The 24,233-nt window shown below is 43.5% G+C and overlaps 1 protein-coding gene across 2 annotated transcripts; it reads right to left on the bottom strand.

Annotated features, from left to right (window-relative positions):
• Positions 1-816: 816 nt before the first annotated feature.
• LOC129819975 (gonadotropin-releasing hormone II receptor-like) lies at positions 817-20,468 on the bottom strand. 2 transcript variants are annotated; one of them, XM_055876717.1, is made up of 4 exons: positions 19,733-20,468; positions 13,549-14,092; positions 5,953-6,154; positions 817-5,636 (listed from the first exon to the last, which is right to left on the bottom strand). In XM_055876717.1, exons 2-4 carry the CDS (start codon positions 14,089-14,091, stop codon positions 5,218-5,220), a joined length of 1,164 nt encoding a protein of 387 aa, XP_055732692.1. In that variant the 5' UTR covers position 14,092; positions 19,733-20,468; the 3' UTR covers positions 817-5,217. The 2 variants fall into 2 exon arrangements, with proteins under 2 accessions (XP_055732692.1, XP_055732693.1); XM_055876718.1 differs by having other exon boundaries at positions 20,095-20,468.
• Between the last annotated feature and the right edge of the window lie 3,765 nt (positions 20,469-24,233).

Here is a 24,233-nt window from a genome sequence, read left to right as displayed (position 1 = left end):
TACACTAACACCAGATTGCCTAAAATAATGAAAGAAAAACCTCAATGTAGCCTATACATTGCACAAGAATTATACATTTCTGGATTTAAGGTAATGTTTTTCTCTGTATTCAACCTTTCAACTACTTCCCCTAACCCTAACCCTTTTACCTTCCCATGACCCTTACCTTAACCCTTTATTTGTTACTTCAGTATATTTTAGTACTTTTTAATACTTTAACATTTTTCTCAAAACTGCATCGTTGGTTAAGGGCTTGTAAGTAAATAAATACAATTTGGCAATGTGTTTTTTTGTGATAATCCTGCACATACAGTTCCTTCAGAGAGTTCAAAGCACTGGACTTTTCCACATTTTGTGTTACAGCCTGAATTGAAAATGGATTACATTTGGATTTTGTGTCACTGGCCTACAAACAATACCCCATAATGTCAAAGTTGAATTATGTTTTTAGAATTGTTTGTTTTGGCAAGCGTAAATAAATTCAGGAGCTTAGCAACTCGCATAACAAGTTGCATGGACTCCCTCTGAGTGCATTAAAAGTGTTTAACAGAATTTTTGAATGACTACCTCATCTCTGTACCCTACACATATAATTAATTATCTGTAAGGTCCCTCAGTCGACCAGTGAATTTCAAACACAGATTCAACCACAAAGACCAGGGAAGTTGTCCAATGACTCGCAAAGAAGGGCACGTATTGGTAGATGGGTAAAAATAAAACAAAGCAGACATTGAATATCCTTTTAAACATGATGAAGTTATTAATTACACTTTGGATGGTGAATCAATACACTCAGTCACTACAAAGATACAGGCGCCCTTCCTAACTCAGTTGCCAGAGAGGAAGGAAACCGCTCAGGGATTTCACCATGAAAACAATCGTGACTTTAAAAAGAGTCATGATTGAAAACTGAGGATGGATCAACAATACTAACCTAAATGACAGAGTGAAAAGAAGGAAGCCTGTACAGAATAAAAATATTCCAAAACATGCATCCTGTTTGCAATAAGGCACTAAAGTTATGTTATGGATATGCTTGTCATCGGCAAGGACTGGGAGTATTTTCTTAAATAAAAAACCCAGAATGGAGCTAAGCACAGGCAAAATCCTAGAGGAAACTCTGGTTCAGTCTGCTTTCCAACAGACACTGTGTAACGGCTTTCGTTGGTGGAAGGAGAGGAGGACCAAAATGCAGCGTGGTACGTATCCATAATATCGTTTAATCGAGAATGAATACAAAATACAAAATGAACAAGAGAATAAATGAAAACCGACACAGTCCCGTATGGTGCAAACACTGAAACGGAAAATAACTACCCACAACCCATAGTGAGAAAACCGGCTACCTAAGTATGATTCTCAATCAGAGACAACGATCGACAGCTGCCTCTGATTGAGAACCATACCAGGCCACACACAAAAATACAAACATAGAAAAAACCACATAGAATGCCCACCCCAGCTCACGCCCTTAACAAACACAGAAATAGACAACCTAGACATAAAACATAGAAACATACAAGGCAAACTATGGTCAGAACGTGACACATTGGGAGACACATTTACCTTTCAGCAGGACAATAACCTTAAACACAAGGCCTAATATACAATGAATGTTCCTGAGGGGTCTTGTTACAGTTTTGACTTAATTTGCTGTCTAGCAATGATCAAGAACCAAATTTACAGAGCTTGGAGAACTTTAAAAATAAAGTTCAAATATTGTACAATCCAGGTGTGCAAAGCTCTTAGAGACTTACCCAGAAAGACTCACAGCTGTAATCGCTGCCAAAGGTGATCCTAACATGTATTGACTCAGAGGTGTGAATACTTATGTAAATTAAATATTTCTGTATTTCATTTAATACAATTGCCAACATTTCTAAAAACATGTCTTCAATTTGTTATTATGAGATATTGTGTGTAGATGGGTGAATGAAAAATATACCCATCAAAAAAAGATAATTATTCAAAGATAATTCGTAAAAATCCATATGACTTCACAGATCTTCATTGATAAGGGTTTAAACACTGTTTCCCATGCTTGTTCAATGAACCATAAACAATTAATGAACATTCACCTGTGGAACAGTTATTACGACACTAACAGCTTACAGACGGTAGGCAATTAAGGTCACATTCATGAAAACGTAGGACACTAAAGAGGCCTTTCTACTGACTCTGAAAAACACCAAAAGAAAGATGCCCAGGGTCCCTGCACATCTGCGTGAATGTGCCTTAGGCATGCCGCAAGGAGGCATGAGGACTGCAGATGTTGCCAGGGCAATAAATTGCAATGTCCGTACTGTGATACGCCTAAGACAGAGCTACAGGGACACAGGACGGACAGCTGATCGTCCTCGCAGTGGCAGACCACGTGTAACAACACCTGCACAGGATCGGTACATCCGAACATCACACCTGCGGGACAGGTACAGGATGGCAATAACAACTGCCCGAGTTACACCAGGAACGTACAATCCCTCCATCAGTGCTCAAACTGTCTGCAATGAGCTGAGAGAGGCTGGACTGAGGGCTTGTAGGCCTGTTGTAAGGCAGGTCCACACCAGACATCACCGGCAACAACATCACCTATGGGCAGGAACCCACCGTTGCTGGACCAGACAGAACTGGCAAAAAGTGCTCTTCACTGATGAGTCGCGGTTTTGTCTCACCAGGGGTGACCCCTGGACAACGCAGTTAACCCCCTGTTCCCTGGTAGGCTTTCATTGTAAATAAGAACATGTTCTTTACTGACTTGCCTAGTTAAATAAAGGTTAAATAATAAAAACATCACTTTGGATCTAAGCAAATGCAATTAATACTGGACCATGAAGGCCGTGTTCAGACAGGCAGTCCAAAGCTGATGATTTTTCCACTAATTGGTGTTTTGACCAATCACATCAGATCTTTTTCAGAGCTTTTGTGATTTGTCAAAAGACAAATTAGTGAATAAAAGATAAGAATTGTGCTGACTGTCTAAATGCAGCCTAAAATACAGTGGAACATTTTAGCCGTGCATGGCATGATGACAATAGTGGAATAAATCAGATGAGTAAACAGAAACGATTAGGCTGAGAACAACAAGACATAGAGAAAACACACATTTTTGTATATACATTTGTTCCTTATTAAACTATGACCAGTTGCCTACTCACTGGAGTTTGATTTTCTAGGGCTACCTGATAACGTCACTTGCTCCACGGAGACCTAAATTGTAAATGTCTTCCCTTTGACTAAAGCGGTAAACATTTATTAGAAACAGTTCCACTGAGCCTACAGTGTATCACAACACATTTTCTGTCTTTATATTATTAGGGTCCCCATTACCTGTTGCAAAATCAGCAGCTACTCTTCCTGGGGTCCACACAAAACATGAAACATGACATAATACAGAACATTAATAGACAAGAACAGGTCAAGGATAGAACTACATCAATTTAAAAAATAAATGAAGCCTGTGGACGGACTTACTCAGGAATGAGTTGCATTGTTGAACCAAACACTCATTACATGTCAAGTGTGCACAGTTCATCTTGATGCAACTCCAGTGAGATGATCCAGAGGACAGACATTCAAAAGAAGTCCTAAAGTTCTGTCTTCCCTGGCCAAAGTCCCAAAGTATGTGGTCCAAATATTGATCTTCCTTGGGTACATAAGAGTTGTTTGGTTAGTGTCAGAAGCAGAGTGGTTTTCTAGGAAGTCTATACTGTTCTGTAAATATGATCTCATGTACTGCAAACAGGGTATTCACTGCAATCTCAAAGTACAAAGTCATTCAGTGAAGATATGGACTATTAATCGAAGGTACTAGTCAACTAGATATTCTCCCAGAAACTGGTTGAAAGGAAGTGTTTGAGTCTTTTGTGTAAGACACTGGAGGTCTATACATTCATAGTGGAACTTGCGAGATCCCCTCAGTAATACGGTAATGTTCTCGAATCCTTTCTTAAATTATCCCAGCTTTGAGTAGCTGTATGTGACACAGGAAATAGGGCCAGTTTTCCTGATCCAGATTAAGCACAAACCAAGACTAAAAAGCTTTTTCAATGGAGTCTCCATTGTCCACGTGTTTGGTTAAGTAGTCTTAGGTCTCTATTCAATCTGTATCGCTGAAGCGTTACAGATTGCGCAATAGAAATGTAAAGGTAATTTCCGATTGTGCTGACATATGTATCGTTTACCGTGAATGCTAATGCATGAACCATTCCTTTAAATTTCAATCACACTGTAATGTTGAACTTCAGCGATACAGGTTGAATTAACCCTTAATTTCGGGCTGGGAAATGAGCACTAAAGAGTTCAGTGAGTAAAACAAATCTGTATACCACACACTGTAAAAAAAAAGACAATTTAACCAATTGCTTAATCAGCATTATTCTGTTAGTTGAGTGGACTTCAAAAATACAATAATTTGAGCTAATATTTTAGTGTGTTTCCTCAACAATCTCTGCTTGAAGTCAGCTGAATTTGTAAAAGCTTGTTGAGAAACTCAAACCGATGCCATCATTTTCCTATTTCCCAGCATGCTCTCCTGCGGGTTAATTTTCAGAATTGTTTGTTTTAATAACTGTGTTTTTGCATGTACTTTTGATTGGTTGATTCATCTTATGCTACACAAACATAACATTTTTCTAAATTTATCCAATCTGTTAGTAGTTGGACTTTTCTGAGATAGTTTATATGATTTAGGTAGTCTCAATAATCAATCTTCCCTTCCCCGCAGTCATTCTGAATGCAGGTTGCGTGTGATTAAAAGTTTCAGTTGTTGGATATCCTCACTCTGGCTGGATTCCAATAGGGATTACACATCAATTTGCAAGCCAGCATAATGTGACTTGTAGGTTTGATGTGGCCTGTAAATTAGGAGTTTCAGACTACTGTGTTAGGGTCTAATTAGGCCCTCAAAGAAAGGCCTTATGATTTATGTAATGTATTGTCATAAAGAGTTGAATTTTAAAGATAACATATTCACTTAGACACTCACTTGGTGAAGGCTGGGAAATATGAACATTTCTCTAGGAAATATGCAAATAAAGTAGAATATATTCTCAAGTTAAATTATATGTTCACTCAACATAAAATGAAAAGTCGAGTGAACAAATTTGGAGCAACCTCACAATCCTGTTGCAACTGGTTGTCTTACAATTGTAGGTTGCATCAAAAAATATATATATCTTTTTTTTTTACAGTGCAGTTATACAAGAGGCCCACCGATATCTACCCCAGGTTTCCACTTGGCTGGTCGCCACTGGGATTATCAGACTCTGCCTCACCGCTTGCCCTGCCCCTCCGACACGCCAGGCGGTCCAGGGACCTTGGGGAGATGTTCTGTGATCGGCAGCGGCAGCAGCAGTGGATCACATCAGCCAGATCGGCCCGGAAGGAGGGTGTGAAAAAGCCGTATATCACTGGGTCGCAGCATGTGTTGAGGTTGCCGAAGACGAAAAGGGCGTGGTGGACATACTCGGGCGTCTCCTGAAGCATGGCCGGCTGGAACCAGTACCAGATACCCAGGAGGTAGTAGGGCGTCCAGCAGATCACGAAGGACGCCACAATCACGATGGTCATCTTCAGGGTCTTCATTCGGGCCTTGGGGATCATGTCTGTGCCACTTCGCCTCAGGCATGGAGCCCCACCTGGAGTGATTTCAAACATAAACAGTTTGTGAGGAGAAATGGAATAGTACTATGTAAATTGAAGGTTGTGATGCCCTGAGTCTTTCTGACCATGTGACCTGACCAGGACCTGCCTCTGTTGGATTGATTCATTTGTACTAGATGTACAAAAATATGAGATTTTCCTGACAGACAGTAACACATTTTGGCCCTAAATATGACAAGTATGTGTTGTCAAAACATTCAATCGTCAAATATATCACATGGGAGCAAAGAATGCAGTGTGCAGTCTCTTCACCTTATACACTAACACGCACACAGACAGACACACACACACCTTTGCCTTTGTGCATCTGACGGCTGATCTCGATGAGGATGCGGGTGTAGCAGAAGCTCATTACTAACAGGGGGAACACATAAAGCGTGACAAAGTGGAACATGTTGTAGGCCGTCTCTTGCCAGCGATGGTGGAAGCTTCCATGCGTCACACACTGAGTGAATTCCACTCCCTCTGCTTTGATTGCTCGAAAGATGAACAGCTATGAGATAAAGAGAGACAAAGGGGAAGTGAGAAATCATGATAAAGGTATATCAATCAATCAATAAAATGTATCTCGAGCCCTTTTGACTCTAACAGTTGTCGCAAAGGTCTTTAAAGTAAACCGGACCTATGCATACTAAAGCACAGTGGCAAGGAACATCTCCCTAGAGGGAAGAAACCTAGAGACAAATGAGATTCAGGGCTCAATTCAATCGAGGTCAAGTGATTGAAATTTAAAGGCAATGTTTCTGCATCCTTGGAGACTGCATTCACGGTAAACGCTGCCTATGCCGGCTCAATCAGAAATGACCTTAAAATTCTAATAGCGCTGAACTGCTGCGATACGGATTGAATCAAGCCCTCAGAGGGTGGGTTCCATTCTCTGGCTGTACTGGGTAGAGGATATGTAGTGCCCATCAGAAATAAAGGAGGAGTATTTCTGTCTGGAATAAAGCCCCTTTGTGGGGAAAAACACATTTTGATTGGCTGGGCCTGGCTCCCAAGTGGGTGGGCCTATGCCCTCCCAGGCCCACTCATGGCTGCGCTCATGCCCAGTCATGTGAAAACCATAGATTAGGACCTAATGAATTTATTTAAATGAACTGATTTCCTTATACGAACTGTAACTCAGTAACATTTTAGCGGTTATATTTTTGTTCAGTCAGTGGAGTGAAGAAAAGTTTAATTACAAAGGAATGACGCACATGCAGCAGACTTTTAATGACCTAATCAGAAATCCATTACAAAATCAATCTATTCTAATCTGTTAGAATGATGAATCCTTTCAATACAGTTTCTGCACCAGAGGTGATATGATATAGAAGTGTTATGATTCACTACATGAATGAAAGTATGTGGACACCTGCTCGTTGAACATCTCACCCAAAATCATGGGCATTAATATGTAGTTGGTCCCCCCATTGCTGCTATAATAGCCTTTACTCTTCTGGGAAGGATTTCCACTAGATGTTGGAACATTTCTGCGGGTACTTCCATTCAGCCACAAGAGCTCTAGTGAGGTTGTGCACTGATGTTGGGCGATTAGGCCTGGTTCGCAGTCGGCGTTCCAATTCATCCTAAAGGTGTTCGATGGGGTTGAAGTCAGGGCTCTATGCAGGCAAGTCAACTTCTTCCACACTGATCTCGACAAACCATTTCTGTATGGACCTCACTTTGTGCATGGGGGCATTGTGATGCTGAAACAGGAAAAGGTCTTCCCCAAACTGTTGCCACAAAGTTGGAAGCACAGAATTGTCTAGAATTTTATTGTATAGTGTAGTGTTAAGGTTTCCCTTCACTGGAACTAAGGGGCCTAGCCCGAACCATGAAAAACACTCCCAGACCATTATTCCGCCTCCACCAAACATTACAGTTGGCATTATGCATTAGGCCAGGTTGTGTTCTCCTGGTATTCGCCAAAGACAGATTTGTCCGTCGGACTGACAGATGGTGAAGCGTGATAAATCACTCCAGAGAACACGTTTCCACTACTCCAGAGTCCAATTGTGGTGAGCTTTACACCACTCCAGCCGACATTTGGCATTGCGCATGGTGATCTTAGACTTCTGTACGGCTGCTCGGCCATGGAAACCAATTTCATGCAGCCCCCGCTGAACAGTTCTTGAGCTGATGTTGCTTCCAGAGGCAGTTTTGAACTCGGTTGTGAGTGTTGCAACTGAGGAGAGACGATTATTACGAGCTACGCGTTTCAGCACTCAGTGGTCCCATTCTGTGAGCTTGTGTGTACTATTACTTCGCAGCTGAGCCGTTGTTGCTCCTAGACATATATATTTTTGTCAGCAAATTTTCACACATTTTCTTCATTACCTGCACTGTAAATAAATACCATCTATTTTTGCACCTGATCTACTGACTCCGTCTCAACAGTTGCTGCTCCACACCAACTAAGTAGGCTGCCGGCTTCTCCATTTTAACACTGAGCACAAGTGTGAGATGGTTAGGCCAATACTTCATGTTATTGTTGAGGATGGCAATAAATTCTTACATTTTCCGTAAGAGTTGGTCCTAGATATCGGCAATGGAGGAAATTAACTGTCTATGCTTTTATCTTTTAAACTGTATTTTTTCCTTTTGCTGTATGATAACTTCCTATTAATGAAAATTCTTGCACATTCTCAGTAATTAATTTGATTAATGACAGACTGTCATACACTCCACTTCTTCTTGCTAGCTGTTTTCCACTTCCTCCAGCACTAGTACACACACACACATTGTCACACCCTGATCTGTTTCACCTGTCTTGTGCTTGTCTCGATCCCCCACCAGGTGTATCCTACTTTTCCCCATTATCCCCTGTGTATTTATACCAGCGTTTTCGGTTTGTCTGTTGCCTGACTCGGACCAGCTCTGCAACACTGTCTCCCTCCAAGGAGCCTCCATTGGAAGACACGAGGAGTTACTTCATAACCTTGTGGAGAGACTCCATACCTTGGCGTAATGCCATGACTATGCCTTCAATATACTGTTGGAACAATTGCGCAGACTCTCTACTAGGCAGCAAGCCACAACGGTAAACTTCCAGTTCAGCGGTGCTTCTCCCCAGCCTACCCCGGCTTCCCAAGAACCCCGCTTACCTCCTCCGGAGCACTATGCCAGGGATCCTGGAACCTGACGGGCGTTTCTCTCCCAGTGCTCCCTAATCTTTGAGCTACAGCCCTCTTCGTTTCCTTCGGATCGTTTGAAGATAGCGTATCTTATAATGCTGATGTCCGGGAGGGCGCTCGCATGGACTATGGCGGTGTGGGAGCAGCAATCCACCATTTGCCTTAGTCTGGAGGATTTCATGGCGGAGGTAAAGAAGGTGTTCAATTTTCCGGTATCCGGGAGTGAGGTGGCTCGGAAGCTACTTTGGCTTTTTCAAGACTCCCGTAGTGTGGCAGACTACGCGATAGATTTTCACACGTTGGCCGCCGACAGTGCCTGGAACCCGGAGTCCCTGTTCGAAACCTTCCTTCAAGGACTATCGGAGGGAATTAAAGAGCCCGGGAGCTGCCCATGGACCTCGGCTCCCTCATAGCCTTGACCATTAGGATCAATGGGCGGTTAAGGGAATGCAGCAGGGAGAGGTCTGTTCCCGGCCACACGCGCTTGTCCACGGGTTCCCCCTCGCCTCCGAAGAATCTCGGAAGTCCCCGATGTTGGAGTGGAGGCCGTCCTGCCCAAGCTTTCTGCTCAGGACCAAAAGCTGCATGCCTGCGCTTTCCTGTCCCGTCGTCTTAATCCCGCTGAGAGGAACTACGACGTGGGAAATAGGGAACTTCATGCAGTCAAGATGGCCCTGGAGGAATGGAGACACTGGCTAGAAGGGGCGGAACATCCATTCTTAGTGTGGACCGGTCATAAGAATCTGGAATATCTCTGCACTGCCAAGGGCCTCAACTCAGGCTCGTTGGGCTCTGTTGTTCACTCGTTTTAATTTTCCAATCTCCTACCGCTCTGGGTCCAAGAATGTGAAGCCTGATGCCCTTTCTCACTTGCATAGCTCCGCAGCTACACCGTCTGACCCAGAGACCATCCTCCCTACCTCCTGTCTGGCAGCTACACTCGTCTGGGGTATTGAGAACTTGGTTCGCAAGACGCAGTGTTCCCAGACGGACCTGCGAGGGGGCCTGGCTAACCGGTTGTTTGTCTCAGATTCTGCCGGACACAGGTCCTGGAACGGGCTCATTCCTCTCACCTTACCTGCCAACCTGGCTCCTGCCAGACCCTGGTTTTCCTACGACAATGGTTTTGGTGGCCCACCATGGTTCCTGGCGTCTCTACGTTCGTCGCCGCCTGCACTGTGTGAGTGCAGAAAAAGACTCCGCGGCAAGCTGTGGCAGGCCTCCTCCAACCACTCCCTGTTCCTCACCACCCCTGGTCTCATATATCCCTGGACTTTGTCACTGGTCTCCCTCCGTCCGATGGCAACATCACTATCCTTATGGTAGTGGATATGCTTTTCAAAGCCGCCTATTTCATTCCCCTTCCCAAGTTACTCTCAGCCAAGGAGACGGCCCAGCTCATGGTTCAGCATGTCCTCCGGATCCATGGACTTGGTTGACATGGTCTCCAATCGTGGGCCTCAGTTCTCGTCCCGATTCTGGAAGGCGTTCTGCACCCTCATTGGGTCATCGGCCAGCCTGTACTCAAGGGTTTCATCCCCAATCTAACGGCCAGTCGGAGAGAGCCTATCTGGACCTGGAGACGATTCTTCGTTGCCTCGTCTCTGCCAACCCCACCACCTGGAATCAGCAACTCTTGTGGAGTACCCGCAACACCCTTCCCTGCTTGGCCACTGGTCTCTCGCCCTTCGAGTGTTCCTTGGGTTACCAGCCTCCGCTCTTCCCTGAGCAAGAGGAAGAAGTCAGCATACCCTCGGCCCAGATGTTCGTCCACTACTCTCGGTATACCTGGAAGAGAGCCTGTCTGCTCTTCAACCACCTCCATGTACGGGTGACAGGCGGACCACCACTGGACCCCGGCTCCCCGCTATCATTTCGGGCAGAGGGTATGGCTCTCCACTCAGGATCTGCCCCTTCGGGTCGAGTCCCATAAACTTTACCCTGCTTTACCGGCCCTTTCCCAATCTCTAAATTCCTTAGCCCCACTGCTGTTGGTCTTCTGGTGCTCCGCACCCTCCGTATACATCCCACTTTCCATGTGTCTAGGATTAAACCTCTCTCACAGCCCTTTGTCTCCTGTTTTCTGTTTGTCTGTTGCCAGTTCGTCTTGTTTTGTCAGGTATTACCAGAGTGTTTCCTGTTTCTCCTGTTTTCAAGTTCTTGTTTTCTAGTCTTCCCGGTTCTGACCTTTCTACCTGTCCTGAGCCTGCATGCCGTTCTATCCCTGGGTCATATCCTGAGTCGTGACACATCAATGTTAATTACCATATTTTCTCTGGCTTTGTCAGCTATGCCGACACCTCTATCAGACACACTAATCTCCTATAAATACACACAACACAATGGCACAGGGAACCAGATGATAATAGCTTCCCTTCCCTTGTAACACGTTCCATCATAATTTCCTCATATCTATAGCTATCATAGCAGGTAAAAGTTGGTGACATAATTTATCATCATGACATATGATTGTAAATTGGTTTTCTGGTTGTAGAAACGTCAGAGATATTACACCTAGGTAAATGTTTCTTTCTGGACTAATTTAAAAATAGTATACACCCATGACATCACAGAAGACGTCGGAATAACGTCACTGCAACCAGTTTTGCCAGCTGGGATAGCTTCACTTCGCTATTGTAATTTTGGCGCTGTTTTTGATGAGGGTGCCATTGTTCTGCTCTATTGAAGTGCTAATTAAATCGGCCTGCAGTTACCTCCCACTGGGCACAGACGTCATTTCAACGTCTACTTTGGATTTACATTTGGTAGAGTTGTCAACTAACATGAATTCAACTTGAAATCAACAACAAAAAATGACCATATCATTGGATTGATGAGAAAAGTTGGGTGAAAAAAATACTAATCCAATCCGTTTCCCACGTTGAGTCAACATCATCACATCTCTAAATGACGTGGAAACAATGTTTATTCAACCATGCTTTGTGCTGAATTACTTTAACCGTTTGCCATCTCCACCAATCCTTGAAAGTCATTGGTCAATTAGTACGCATGAACAAGGAAACACTCAAAATGAGTTGGCTTCAGTCGGCACATATCTACTTGATTATCATAATGTAAAGTGTGTGCGTGTGTGCCTGCGTGCGTGCGTGGGTGCGTAGTAAATTAGATGGACTCTTCACAGCCGCAGTCAACAGTGCTGTGTTTAGTCACCATAAGATGGGTTGCCTTAATTGCTTAACCAGGAACATGCATTTCCTGTAGAATGACCATCCATGTCAAGCACGTGCGTGTGGTTGACAATGGGGGTATATTGATCTGTCCACAACTCACCACCAAACCTCCTGTCTTTGAGCTGTCTAACATCTGTCCCTTCTCCACGTTCGACTGGCTCCCCCGCCTTGTGTCTCTCCCTCTGTCCCTCTTCCTACAGCAGAGGTTCTGTGTTTTTCCCTTCTTCCTATTCATTTGGAACACCAGTTACTGACTAGCACCTCAAAGGTCGCATCCACTGACAGCCAGAAAGGTCACCTCTACGAGACCTTGACATTAAGGGGATTGGATTTGTGGAAACTCTCTCTCTCTGTGTGACAGTAAAAACAAGGAGGGAACACTCAGACATCTAACCATGCTGGGAAGGAAAGCTATTTTCTCTTAGTGCAGTGTAAGGAGACCTTCAACTATGAACTGTAATTGATGGAGTGTCCAAAGTACTGTACTTCCACCTACAAATTGATCTGTGAGCATGGAATAAAATCTATTCCCACATTTTTAAATTCAAATCAAATTCAGTGCTCATTGGCATGAAATACATGTAAATACAAAAATATTACAAAATAAATTGTTTGAAAATGAGTAAAATTGCATAAATCCACATGCTTTGTTTCTAAAGACCAATTGACAATACATCTCATATTTTTGGATATACAGTATTTACATTTGAGTGAACACAATCTCTTTCTCTCTCCCTGCCTTCTCTCTCTCCCTACTTGTCAGGGTGGGTAAAAGCTTATATCATTCACAGCACTACTGTTTGGATTGAGGTGGGACTATTATCAATATGCAGGTGACCTCCTGAGCCAATTTAATCATTTGATTTGATCATAGCAACACTTTGTTACCAAGCTGACAGCTGCTTCCATTTCTAAGCCATTCAACTCACATTACTAAAGCCATCAATCAAGAGCTGGTGTGCTTGTCCTATAGAATTAAAGTTGAATACACTGAATGCTCTCTATTTTGCTGAGAGATTATTTCCTAACAATGCACCACCCACCTACCCATAGGACTTCATTTGATTGGCAGATCACTGACTGTATGCTCTATTGTGTGAGGAAGACAGTGAACAACTTAAGATCGATTGCAATCTTACTAGCCAAGAGTCCAAACGGAATAGCGCTCCATTTCACTATCACTCCAATACACTGATTCAGTCTGGACCTGTTCCATTAGAAGGGCACTTGGACCGGCTAGAGAGTATTCCTCTAAGAAAATATAGGAATGTTTAGTCTACAACTCACGTGGACGGTGGATGGTGGATGGTGATCCTGTCATCGACCAATTCGTTATGCATAAACGTTAAAGACATAGGCGCAAATGATTAATTGAATGCGTGCGCAAGGTGATTCAGTGAAGTGAAACCATAATGAAATGGAGTGATAATCAGTGTGGATAGCAGGCTAGTAACAGCAATCTCAAGTGGACCACTGCCTTCCGAACATAAGAGAGAAATACAAGGCTTACTAATGAATATCCATGTTGTTATGTTGTAGTCTGAGAACAATGTAGTGGCTACCGTATGTACACCCACCTGTGGGGAGGCCAGGAGCAAGCTGAGCACCCAGGCAACCAGCAGCATTCTCTTGTTTCTGCGTCCGGCGTCCAGCGCATCCAGCGGATGCAGAATAGCATGGTGGCGATCCAGGCTGACCACCACCAGGATGAAGGCAGACGAGTGCATGGCAAACAGCTTGAGGAAGCACAGCAGCTTGCACATGGCATCACCGGCGTACCACTGTACGGTGACGTTCCACGCCGCATCCAGCGGCATCACCACGAACGTCATCACCAGGTCTGCAAAGGCCAGGCTGGCAATGAGTGGCCGGAGATGGGCGGCCAGGCGGCGCCCGCGGCCCCGTGCCACGCTGATCAGCACAGAGAGGTTGGAGAAGGCAGCGAACACAAAGAGGACCATGGTGGCGGCCACGCGGACGCGGGCAGCGGCGGTGAAGGTGGGAGCCTCCCAGTCCATGAATGATGGAGGGAGGGAGGAGTTAAAAGAGGAGTTCACTGCTGGGAACATTGGCGTCGCCGAACAAAGAGACCAGTTGCCCGACATCCTGTCATCCGACATCCTAGGAGGAAGAAGGGAATAAAATCATTATCCTTATCCTCATCATATAATAATAGTTTTCATTTGTAATGAGCTTTTCATAGGAAGAAATCACTGTACAAAGTGATTCACTTAACTTGATTTGGTTTATCTGAAAGGAACAATGGACATTAGTCAACATTTCTATAAATGTGCCAGATTTAGCCAGACGGTTAATTTTAAACGGCTCTAAGTGAAAACATTAATTAATGTAACATTGGCCCAACAAGGACAACATTCTCTTGGCGCTAATAATTCATTTAGGATGATTAATATAGGAGCACAGGCACACTGCCAGCTTACTGCCTGAGTGCAGTTTCAGCCTCCTAAAGCTGATATACGGTTTGGCAGCTGATAAATGGTTTGGCAGCTGATATACGGTTTGGCAGCTGATGAACGGTTTGGCAGCTGATATACAGTTTGGGAGCTGATATGGTTTGGCAGATGATATTCGGTTTGGGAGCTGATATATATGGTTTGGCAGATGATATACGGTTTGGCAGCTGATATACAGTTTGGCAGCTTTTATATTCTTCAGTGTTGCCACCCTTTGCATTGATGACAGCTTTGCACACTCTTGGTATTCTCTCAACCAGCTTCACCTGGAATGCTTTTCCAACAGTCTTGAAGGAGTTCCCACATATGCTGAGTACTTGTTGGCTGCTTTTCCTTCGATCTGTGGTACAACTCATCCCAAACCATCTCAATTGGTTTGAGGTTGGGGGATTGTGGAGGCCAGGTCATCTGATGCAGCACTCCATCACTCTCCTTCTTGGTCAAATAGCCTTTACATAGCCTGGAGGTGTGTTGAGTCATTGTCCTGTTGAAAAACAATTGATAGTCTAACTAAGCGCAAACCAGATGGTATGGCTTATTGCTGCAGAATGCTGTGGTAGCCATGCTGGTTAAGTGTGCATTGAATTCTAAATAAATCACAGACAGTGTCACCAGCAAAGCACCCACACACCACAATGGGCCTCGGGATCTCGTCACCGTATCTATGTGCATTCAAATTGCCATCGATAAAATGCAAATGTGTTCGTTGTCTGTAGCTTATGACTGCCCATACCATAACCCCACTGCCAACATTGACATCAGCAAAACGCTGCCATCTGCCCGATACAGTTGAAACCGGTATTCATCCGTGAAGAGCACATTTCTCCAGCTTGCCAGTGGCCATCGAAGGTGAGCATTTGCCCACTGAAGTCTGTTACAATGCCGAACTGCAGTCAGGTCAAGACCCTGGTGAGGATGACGAGCATAAAAATGAGCTTCCCTGAGACAGCTTCTGACAGTTTGTGCAAAATAAATTTGGTTGTGCAAACCAACAGTTTCATCAGCCGTCCGGGTGGCTTGTCTCAGACGATCCCGCAGGCGAAGAAGCCGGATGTGGAGGTCATGGGCTGGCGTGGTTACACCTGGTCTGCGGTTGTGAGAAATTAACATTCTATTTTCTGGCAATATCTCTGATGGACATTCCTGCAGTCAGCATGCCAATTGCACACTCCCTCAAAAGTTGAGACATCTGTGACAAAACTGCACATTTTAGAGTGGCCTTTTATTGTCCCCAGCACAAGGTGCACCTGTGTAATGAGCGTGCTTTTTGATCAGCTTCTTGATATGCTACACTTGTCATGCTACGCCTGTCATGTGGATGGATTATCTTGGCAAAGGAGAAATGCTCACTAACACCGATGTAAACAAATTTGTGCACAAAATGTGATAGAAATAAGGTTTTTGTGCGTATGGTGATGGGTTTTTCATGCTCAACAGTTTTCCATGTGTATCAAGATTGGTCAACCACCCAAAGGACATCCAGGCAACTTGACACAGCTGTGGGAAGAATTGGAAGAATGGCACCGGAGAGGATGGCTGCCGTTTTACGTGCTCCTAACCAACTGTGCTATTTTGCTCGATTTTTTGCCTTGTGACCTATTTTTTACCAATATTGTACATACTGTTGCTGCTACCATCACTTATGACCAAAAATAACTTCTGGACATCAGAATAGCGATTCCTCACCTCGAACTGGACAAAGATTTTTTCTATAATGAGTCCGACGCGAAGGATATACTGCTTTCTCGGGAACGTGCCCTAATCCCCATCATTTGAATGAAGAAAAGGATAAAAAGGGGGGCGGAGGATGGGCTGCCTTCTGAGAATTCGTAGGCACGTGAGTCAACCCCCTATACCATCAGTCCTATTAGCCAACGTGCAATCATTGGATAACAAAATGGATGAGCTCCAATCAAGAATATCCTACCAACGGTACATTAAAAACTGTAATATCTTATGTTTCACCGAGTCGTGGCTGAATGACGACATGGATAACATACAGCTGGCGGGGTTTTAGGTCCATCGGCAAGATAGATCAGGTGCCTCCGGTAAGACAAGGAGTGGAGGTCTGTGTCTATTTGTAAATAACAGCTGGTGCACAAAATCTAATAGTAAGGAAGTCTCAAGGTTTTGCTCGTCTGAGGTAGAGTATCTCATAATAAGCTGTAGACCACATTATTTACTACTAGAGTTGTCATCTATATTTTTCGTAGCTGTCTATTTACCACCACAAACTGATGCTGGAACTAAGACGGCCCTCAAATGAACTGTATAGGGCCATAAGCAAATTGGAAAATCCTCATCCAGAGGCCGAGCTCTTAGTGGCAGGGGACTTTAATGCAGGGAAACTTACATCTGTTTTACCTAATTTCAACTAGCATGTTAAATGTGCAACCAGAGGGGAAAAAACTCTAGACCATCTTTACGCCACATACAGAGAAACGTACAAAGCTCTCCCTCTCCCTCCATTTGGCAAATCTGACCATAACTCTATCCTCCTGATTCCTGCTTACAAGCAAAAACTAAAACAGGAAGTACCAGTGACTCACTCAATAAGGAAGTGGTCAGAGGACGCAGATGCTAAGCTACAGGACTGTTTTTCTAGCACAGACTGGAATATGTTCCGGGATTCTTCCGAGGGCACAGAGGAGTTCACCACATCAGTCACTGGCTTCATCAATAAGTGCATTGATGACGTTGTCCCCACAGTGACCGTACGTACATAACCCAACCAGAACCCATGGATTACAGGCAACATCCGCACTGAGCTAAAGGCTAGAGCTGCCGCTTTCAAGGAGCGGGACTCTGACCCAAACGCTTTTAAGAAATCCCACTATGCCCGCTGACGAAACATCAAACAGGCAAAGCGTCAATACTAGACTGAGACTGAATAGTACTACACCGGCTCTGATGCTCGTCGGATGTGGCAGAGCTTGCAAACTATGACGGACTACAAAGGGAAGCACAGCCACGAGCTGCCTAGTGACACAAGCCTACTAGACGAAGGGGAAGGAGGAGTGCTGCAGCTCGAAGATGAGAACACTGAGCAAGAAATGCTGACATGTTTCCGACTCTCCAGCGAAGCATTCTCGTGAAACCGGGCTGGCCGCGTTGCTAACAGCCAGGTTACTGAGGGGCTGGGAGGTTACCGTCATGGTAGGCTGCCTGACGAACAACCCGCAGAATTGCTCCAGCAATGTGTTCAGCGCGCGGTCATGGCGTTCGGCCAAGGTCTGGGACCCCTCCATAAGACCACGAAGCAACTCCTTGTGCCTTCCAATGGAGGCTCCTTGGGAGGAGACGGCATTGCAGAACGGACTGGGTCCGTCATGGCCAGTTCGTACAATCACAGTTCAGGAGAAGACCCAGATGCAGACAATTCTAAGTAATAAAAGGCAGACAAACAACAGGTCAAGGGCAAGCAGAGGTCAGTAATCCAGAGCAGAGTCCGAAAGGTACAGAACGGCAGGCAGGCTCAGGGTCAGGGTCAGGGAGGCAGAACGGTCAAAACCTAGAAAACAGGGACTGGGGGGAAAAAACTGGAGTACGGGAAAAACGCTGGTAGGCTTGACAAGACAAGACAAACTGGCAACAGACAAACAGAGAACACAGATATAAATACACTGGGGATAATGGGGAAGATGGGCGACACCTGGAGGTGTGTGGAGACAAGCACAAAGACAGGTGAAACAGATCAGGGTGTGACAGTATGAACACTTACAGCAGTCAGCACACTTAAAGCTCCTGGTTGTTTGTGCTACACGGGCGCGAACCAGGGACCCTCTGCACACATCAACAACAGTCACCCACGAAGCGTCGTTACCCATCACTCCACAAAAGCCGCGGCCCTTGCAGAGCAAGGGGAAACCCTACTTCAGGTCTCAGAGCAAGTGACGTAACCGATTGAAATGCTATTAGCGCGTATCCGCTAACTAGCTAGCCATTTCACATCCGTTACATATGTAACAAATTGGGGTTTAAAGACAACCCTCTATGGCTATAGAATACTAGCAAGACAATCAAAGTATGAATAAAATGCTTAAGGGTTGTTCATAAAAGGCATGAAACTTGTTACATTGGGTCCAATAAGGAAATATTGGACCAACAGCTTTGAAAGTGTCCACCTATACTATTATCATCTATTAAAGGTATGAGACCAACTCATTTACTCACATTTTCAATAAATGATATGGCTGACTGTAAGGGAGAGTGGGTTGAGTTGCACAATAGGGGTAAGTTGAGCCACCATTGTTTTCTAGGAAACCATACACAAAATTAATGATTTGACCAAATATTTAGGAAGAATTCATCATTTAATGGAGTCTGTGAAAGAAGAAACCACATTGAAAAAGTGATATGCATGTTAAATCTAAAAATAACAGATTTTCACCAAGTCAAACTAATTTATTGTTTGCTTGTATCTAAACCAAAGTAGATCATTTTAAAATTATTCTATAAATCAGTTGGGGTCTCTAAAGCTTCAATATGAGATCCTTAACCTAGCATGGAAGTGCATCCTTGTAGCTGTGTGGGCTGAAATGTTCCAAATGTTTGGTTTGGGGTTAGTTGATCCAATCGCCATGGGGTGAGTTGAGCCAATGGTTGAACCAAGGCAAGTTGAGCAAATTCAAGTGTTTTCTATTGAGGTAACAACCCAGACTGGCCTATGGCCTAAGTGTTTAAGTGTTACACCTGTGTTTTTAAAAAATGCTTAAAATGCTTAAAGGCTAAATAAAATTAATGTGATTGTGTTGAATTGTGTTTGGGAAATAAAGATAGACATAGTTTAAAAAAAGTTAGTGGTAATATTTAATTCAGTACAGAAATTTGTAGGCGGCTGAATTTACCCTATTCTGCGGATCAATTTACCCCATTTCTGGGTAAATTGTGCCAAGAGACTGCTTTTTGTTGGACATGTTACTAAAATTATGTTTCTAAAATGTATATTTCAAGTAATTTAGACATGAGACAGTCAATAAAGATGCATTATTTAATAGAGGACCTATGGGCTATGGGAATTACGTTTATTGATGTTTTCTATACGATGCGCTGCCGCTGTCCATGGTACTGTAGCTCCCCTGCTCAAGGCATGGATAATGTTCCTAAGGCTTTGACAGGCGGACAATTATATAGCAGACAAAAACATATGTAGGCTAGAAATAAGTGATTATCAGTGTCAAATCCTTAAAATTTCAAACTCCAAAAAAATGGATTTGGATGTGAGGAAATGCAACGCAAGAGACAAAAATGACTGAATGATTCTCTGATTATCAAGACACATGCTTACCCGATTAGTTTGGCACAACACAATTGAACAATTAAATAATTCCAAATAAGTCCGATGGGCCGACTCAAGTCCCACGAATTCACTCCTTCCAAATACTGTCATACAAAAACAGTGAGTTGGGCTTTTTTCTGAACTTTGACACAGTGTTTATGTTTCCATCTCCCAAAAACATGAAAAAAGCGGTCACTCTCAAGTGGTCGTGGTCACTGACGGCTCAATTCCTAGTCCTGACAAGTCTGCCACGATATTCCACTGTTGTCCAAACTGACTGGTGTCAAAATATCTCTTTAAGAAATATGAGTTCATGCATGTACAATATAGTGCACTTCCAAACAGTGCACACTGTAGGGTAAGCTACTTACACCGAAATAATAGAAGAGGGTGTGCATGGCACTGCGACAAAGACCAACCTGGCAGCATAGAGAGGAGCTGTCCGTCCACCAAAGGCTGAAGCGCGACTTTTTAACCATCTCGCGCAAACGTGTTAAAGAACCTCCACATGTTAATCCATATATATCGAAATTCACTATAAAAACAACACATTAAATGCAGCACTCAATTCATATGCGATTAATATGCATTAATATTCAACTTTCTTATCAGCAGCAGAGAAAAACGAAACTTGGTTGATTTATTCTGTAATAAATGTTCAAATCTATTGCCAATGATTAAAAGACTCCAGTACAGTCCGCTATTCGAGATGTATCTCACTGACACTGGCGCCTCCCCTCTTCCCATCCCATCCTCCTCGTCACGCACCAATGACATCTCAGGCAAAACTTCCCGTCTGACCTATCAATATTTCACTGCATTGGAGACAACAGGACCGCCTGCGGTAGCCAAATCATCCTGAAAATCCATAATTCCATATGTCTTTGAGGCAGTTATTCTATTTTAGGACTCTTTTTAAGACCCTTTTTGTGACAAGAAAGACATTAATAATTATTTCGATCTCGAAAAATGTGTGAATAAGACGTTGCCTTTTGGCACAGATCTCGGATCTGTGTTTACTCTTCACAAATTCCAACCACTACCATTAGTGTTTAATTTTTCATACATTTTTTCAGAAATGTTAGAATAATTTTTTACATTTTGACCTTACAGTGTATTAGGTGTAGATCGTTGACAAAAAAATGACAATTAAATATGTTTTAATCCCACTTTGTAACAATAAAATGTGAAGAAAGCCAAGGGGGTGAATACTTATGATACCCACTGTATAGGCCTATATCAGATTGTCCACTTGTGGTTGTCTACTTGTGTTATTGTGTGTGCGCGCATTGATACGTGTGCCTGCACACCTTTAAGTCAGAGAGTTTGACGCCTCTCTAAGCTCTATATGCTACTTACCGCCCCCATGAGCTAACTAGGAAGTGGAAAAGTGGAGTCATCAGGAAGGGAGGAATGCGTCCCTTGAGAGAGCAAGAACAAGTTGTATGTCAGGAGAAGCGTCGTATTATCCTAAGGAGACGTATACTTGGAATATGGATGAGGAATGGAGGGAAAAGGAGAGGCTGAGGGGGTAGAAGAGAGAGAGGGAGGAGGAGGGTGAGCTTGAATAGGTTAAAAATGGTGGGAAAAGGGGACATGGTTTGTTAAAGAAGAATGGTAGAAAGTGTAAGCAGAGTGAGCTGTACACCGGATCTAAGACAGGAGAAGAAATGGAAGTGTATGAGGGTGAAGTATCGGAGGGGTTAGGTGTGGGAAAGTTCTCGGAGCCTGAGACTTGCACCGAAGGTTAGGATAAAGATTAGTCTGTGATGGTAGTAGTGACATTTTTGGAAAAAGTGGACCCTTGCCTTTTGGCTGATCCATTTGTGGTTTCAGGGTGGGTGAAAACAGAATTACGTGCTGTGGAATCGGTGAAGGTAACCAAAAGTGGTCTGTGATAATTGTTTGTGTTTCTGCTGGTCAGAGGGAGCAGGCACTCCGCGTCAAAGGAATGTGAGCAAGAGATGTGAATTGTTTTGCTCTCAAGAAAAGGGCACCATTGAAATGAGTGATTACTGGGGTAGCGGTAAATGTGAAAGTTCACAACTGAAGGGGAAGATTCCCGGTGTTTGTGATGCTCGTTGTTTGGTGCTACGCAGACAGGGTGGCGTGAGTGGTGAAACAGAAGTTGTTGTCTGTTCTTTTGAGTTTTGATGTTGAGTCTTTGCCCGACAAAGTGATGTTAGGATATATAAGTTATCCCATACAGGCTTTTGTGTCGAATACATTACGTTGTTAGGGGTGTCAAGTTTATGGGCATGTGGCAGCAGTGTGTAGGAGGGAGATTCCTTATTGTGAGAAGTGTGCAGTAGGGCATGAGACAAAGGAATGTGTAGCATTGGGGGGAAGTAGTGGTACATGTTAATTGTAGGGGTGCCTATGGGGCTTGGGATCAGAAAAGTCCGGTGCGAGAGAGGCAGGATGAGGTTCCCAGGGTTAGAGTATTGCAGAAGTTGTCGTATGCTGAGGCAGGGAAGAAAATGTAGAAGGATAGATCAAAGGGGAGGGATCCTGAGAGGAGTGGTCTGAGTAGTAGATCTGTACCAGTATGGAGGGATGGGCCAACAAGTGATATATGCTTCAGTAATATTGGATTTTTAGCATTTATAGCAATTGTTGTCAACTGTACTGCAGAGGTGGAATTTAAGTCGCAGAAAATGGAGGTTGTGGTGGCAGCTGCAGAGAAGTATTTGGGTGTACAAGACTTGATGTTAAAAGAGTTACAGGGTGTGTTCAGTGGTGCTGTCCCATCTTTTCAGGCTGTTGGCCTGATGTAGGACTAGATAGATTTCAATAGTGGAGGAGGGTGGTGGGGTTTTAGTGAGTGTAATGTTAGATGGTATAGTATTTGTTTATTGGATTTCTTTATTTTCAAGCAAAGTATAAGGGAGTTATACTCCAGTCTAGTAGGCGGTGGTAATGCAACATTCTTTGGATGCCAACTGCCGTTAAACCTCATCGAAGAATAAGAAGAACATGAGCTAACTAGAAACAGACAGGAAATATATTAATGGCATAATCATAACGAAAGTTATTTAAATTTATGAGGAGACATGCAACGCACAAACCCACAGATTTCATTTTCCTGATTAAAAAGTGATTTCCTCTTTCATTTTCCATCCACCCTGTAGATCATTAACAAAATGGCAACTGCGGACAAGACAACCTGATCAGTAATAAATGCTGTCTTCTAAGTTCAAAGGTTGCTGACTAATAAAGGCCAATTATGCCACTTCCAGTGCGTCAAGTTCCTACAGAAAAGACCATCCAGAGTTAGACATTTTGTTAAACAGCGCTAAATGCTCTGAATGGGGTAGATGGCAACTATAGAGATGATTTGTCATGCTAACAACACGCAAATAAAATGTTTCTTTAGCTTTCATTATTGATATATCAGTTAAACCAGTCAATGAAACTTTCGGCTGGGCATTTCGCAAAGGAATCTTTGGATGTGCACCCTACTTTCCTCTATAGGCTACTCGCATTGTTTATCAGCGGACTTGACTGCTTTTGAAAAGAGTCCAAATTATTTTGTAGCCCTACACAGGTATAGTAGGCCTAGCCTAGGGAATGATTTTGGAAGTTGGAAAAATATATCGCTCTTCTTCGTTTCTACTTAGATCTGATAGATTGCTATGACTAGTGTTTCCTGAGTGCAATAGTTGTTGTTTTTAATTAAAGTTGATTAATTACACTTTTGTTCATTCAACTCTTTTTGTCATTTGTGAAATTGACATTTGTCTTATGCCTTTTTTCCCAACCCCCAAGGTACTACACATATGACACGACACCTAGCCTACAAGAGGCTGGAAGGAGCCGCAGAGCTGTACAAGTAAATGCATTGCAGACCTAATGTCTCCTCTCTCATCTGAAAAGACAGGACAACTGAAGCAGTATGGCGGAAGTCTACAGAGGGACTGCTTTATTGTGAATAGAGTAGGAGATGGGAGAGGAAACCTTTTTAAACTATTGAGATTCCTCCATAGGGTTTGACTAGAGCAGGTATTCCCAAACTTGTTAAAGCAAGGCCCCTGAACTCTCACGTATTTTCTGCATTATGCAATGATATGGGCAGCAACCATGTAACGCTTTTACAACATATAGAAGTGTGCCGGTTATCAAGGGCCAAAGTATTGACACGTTTTTTTGAATCGAGAGAGGAGCTTAAAGTTTAATTTACTGACCATAATTTTCACTTGTCTGACCGCTTGCATGATGACAAGTTTCTCACACGATTGGCCTATCTGGGTGATGTTTCTTCTCGCCTGAATGATCTGAATCTAGGATTACAGGGATTCCCCGCAACTATATTCAATGTGTGGGACAAAATTGAGGCTATGATTAAGAAGTTGGAACTCTTCTCTGTTTGCATTAACAAGGGCAACACACAGGTCTTTCCATCATTGTATGATTTTTTTGTGTTTGCAAATGAACTCAAGTTTATGGACAATGTCAAATGTGATATAGCGAAGCACCTGAGTGCGCTGGGTACGCAATTACGCAGGTACTT

The sequence above is a fragment of the Salvelinus fontinalis genome, chromosome 22 (assembly GCF_029448725.1).
Source record: "Salvelinus fontinalis isolate EN_2023a chromosome 22, ASM2944872v1, whole genome shotgun sequence".
Taxonomy (NCBI): domain Eukaryota; kingdom Metazoa; phylum Chordata; class Actinopteri; order Salmoniformes; family Salmonidae; genus Salvelinus; species Salvelinus fontinalis.
Note: the sequence above shows the minus strand (reverse complement) of the source record. Positions and strands in the feature narration are given on the sequence as shown.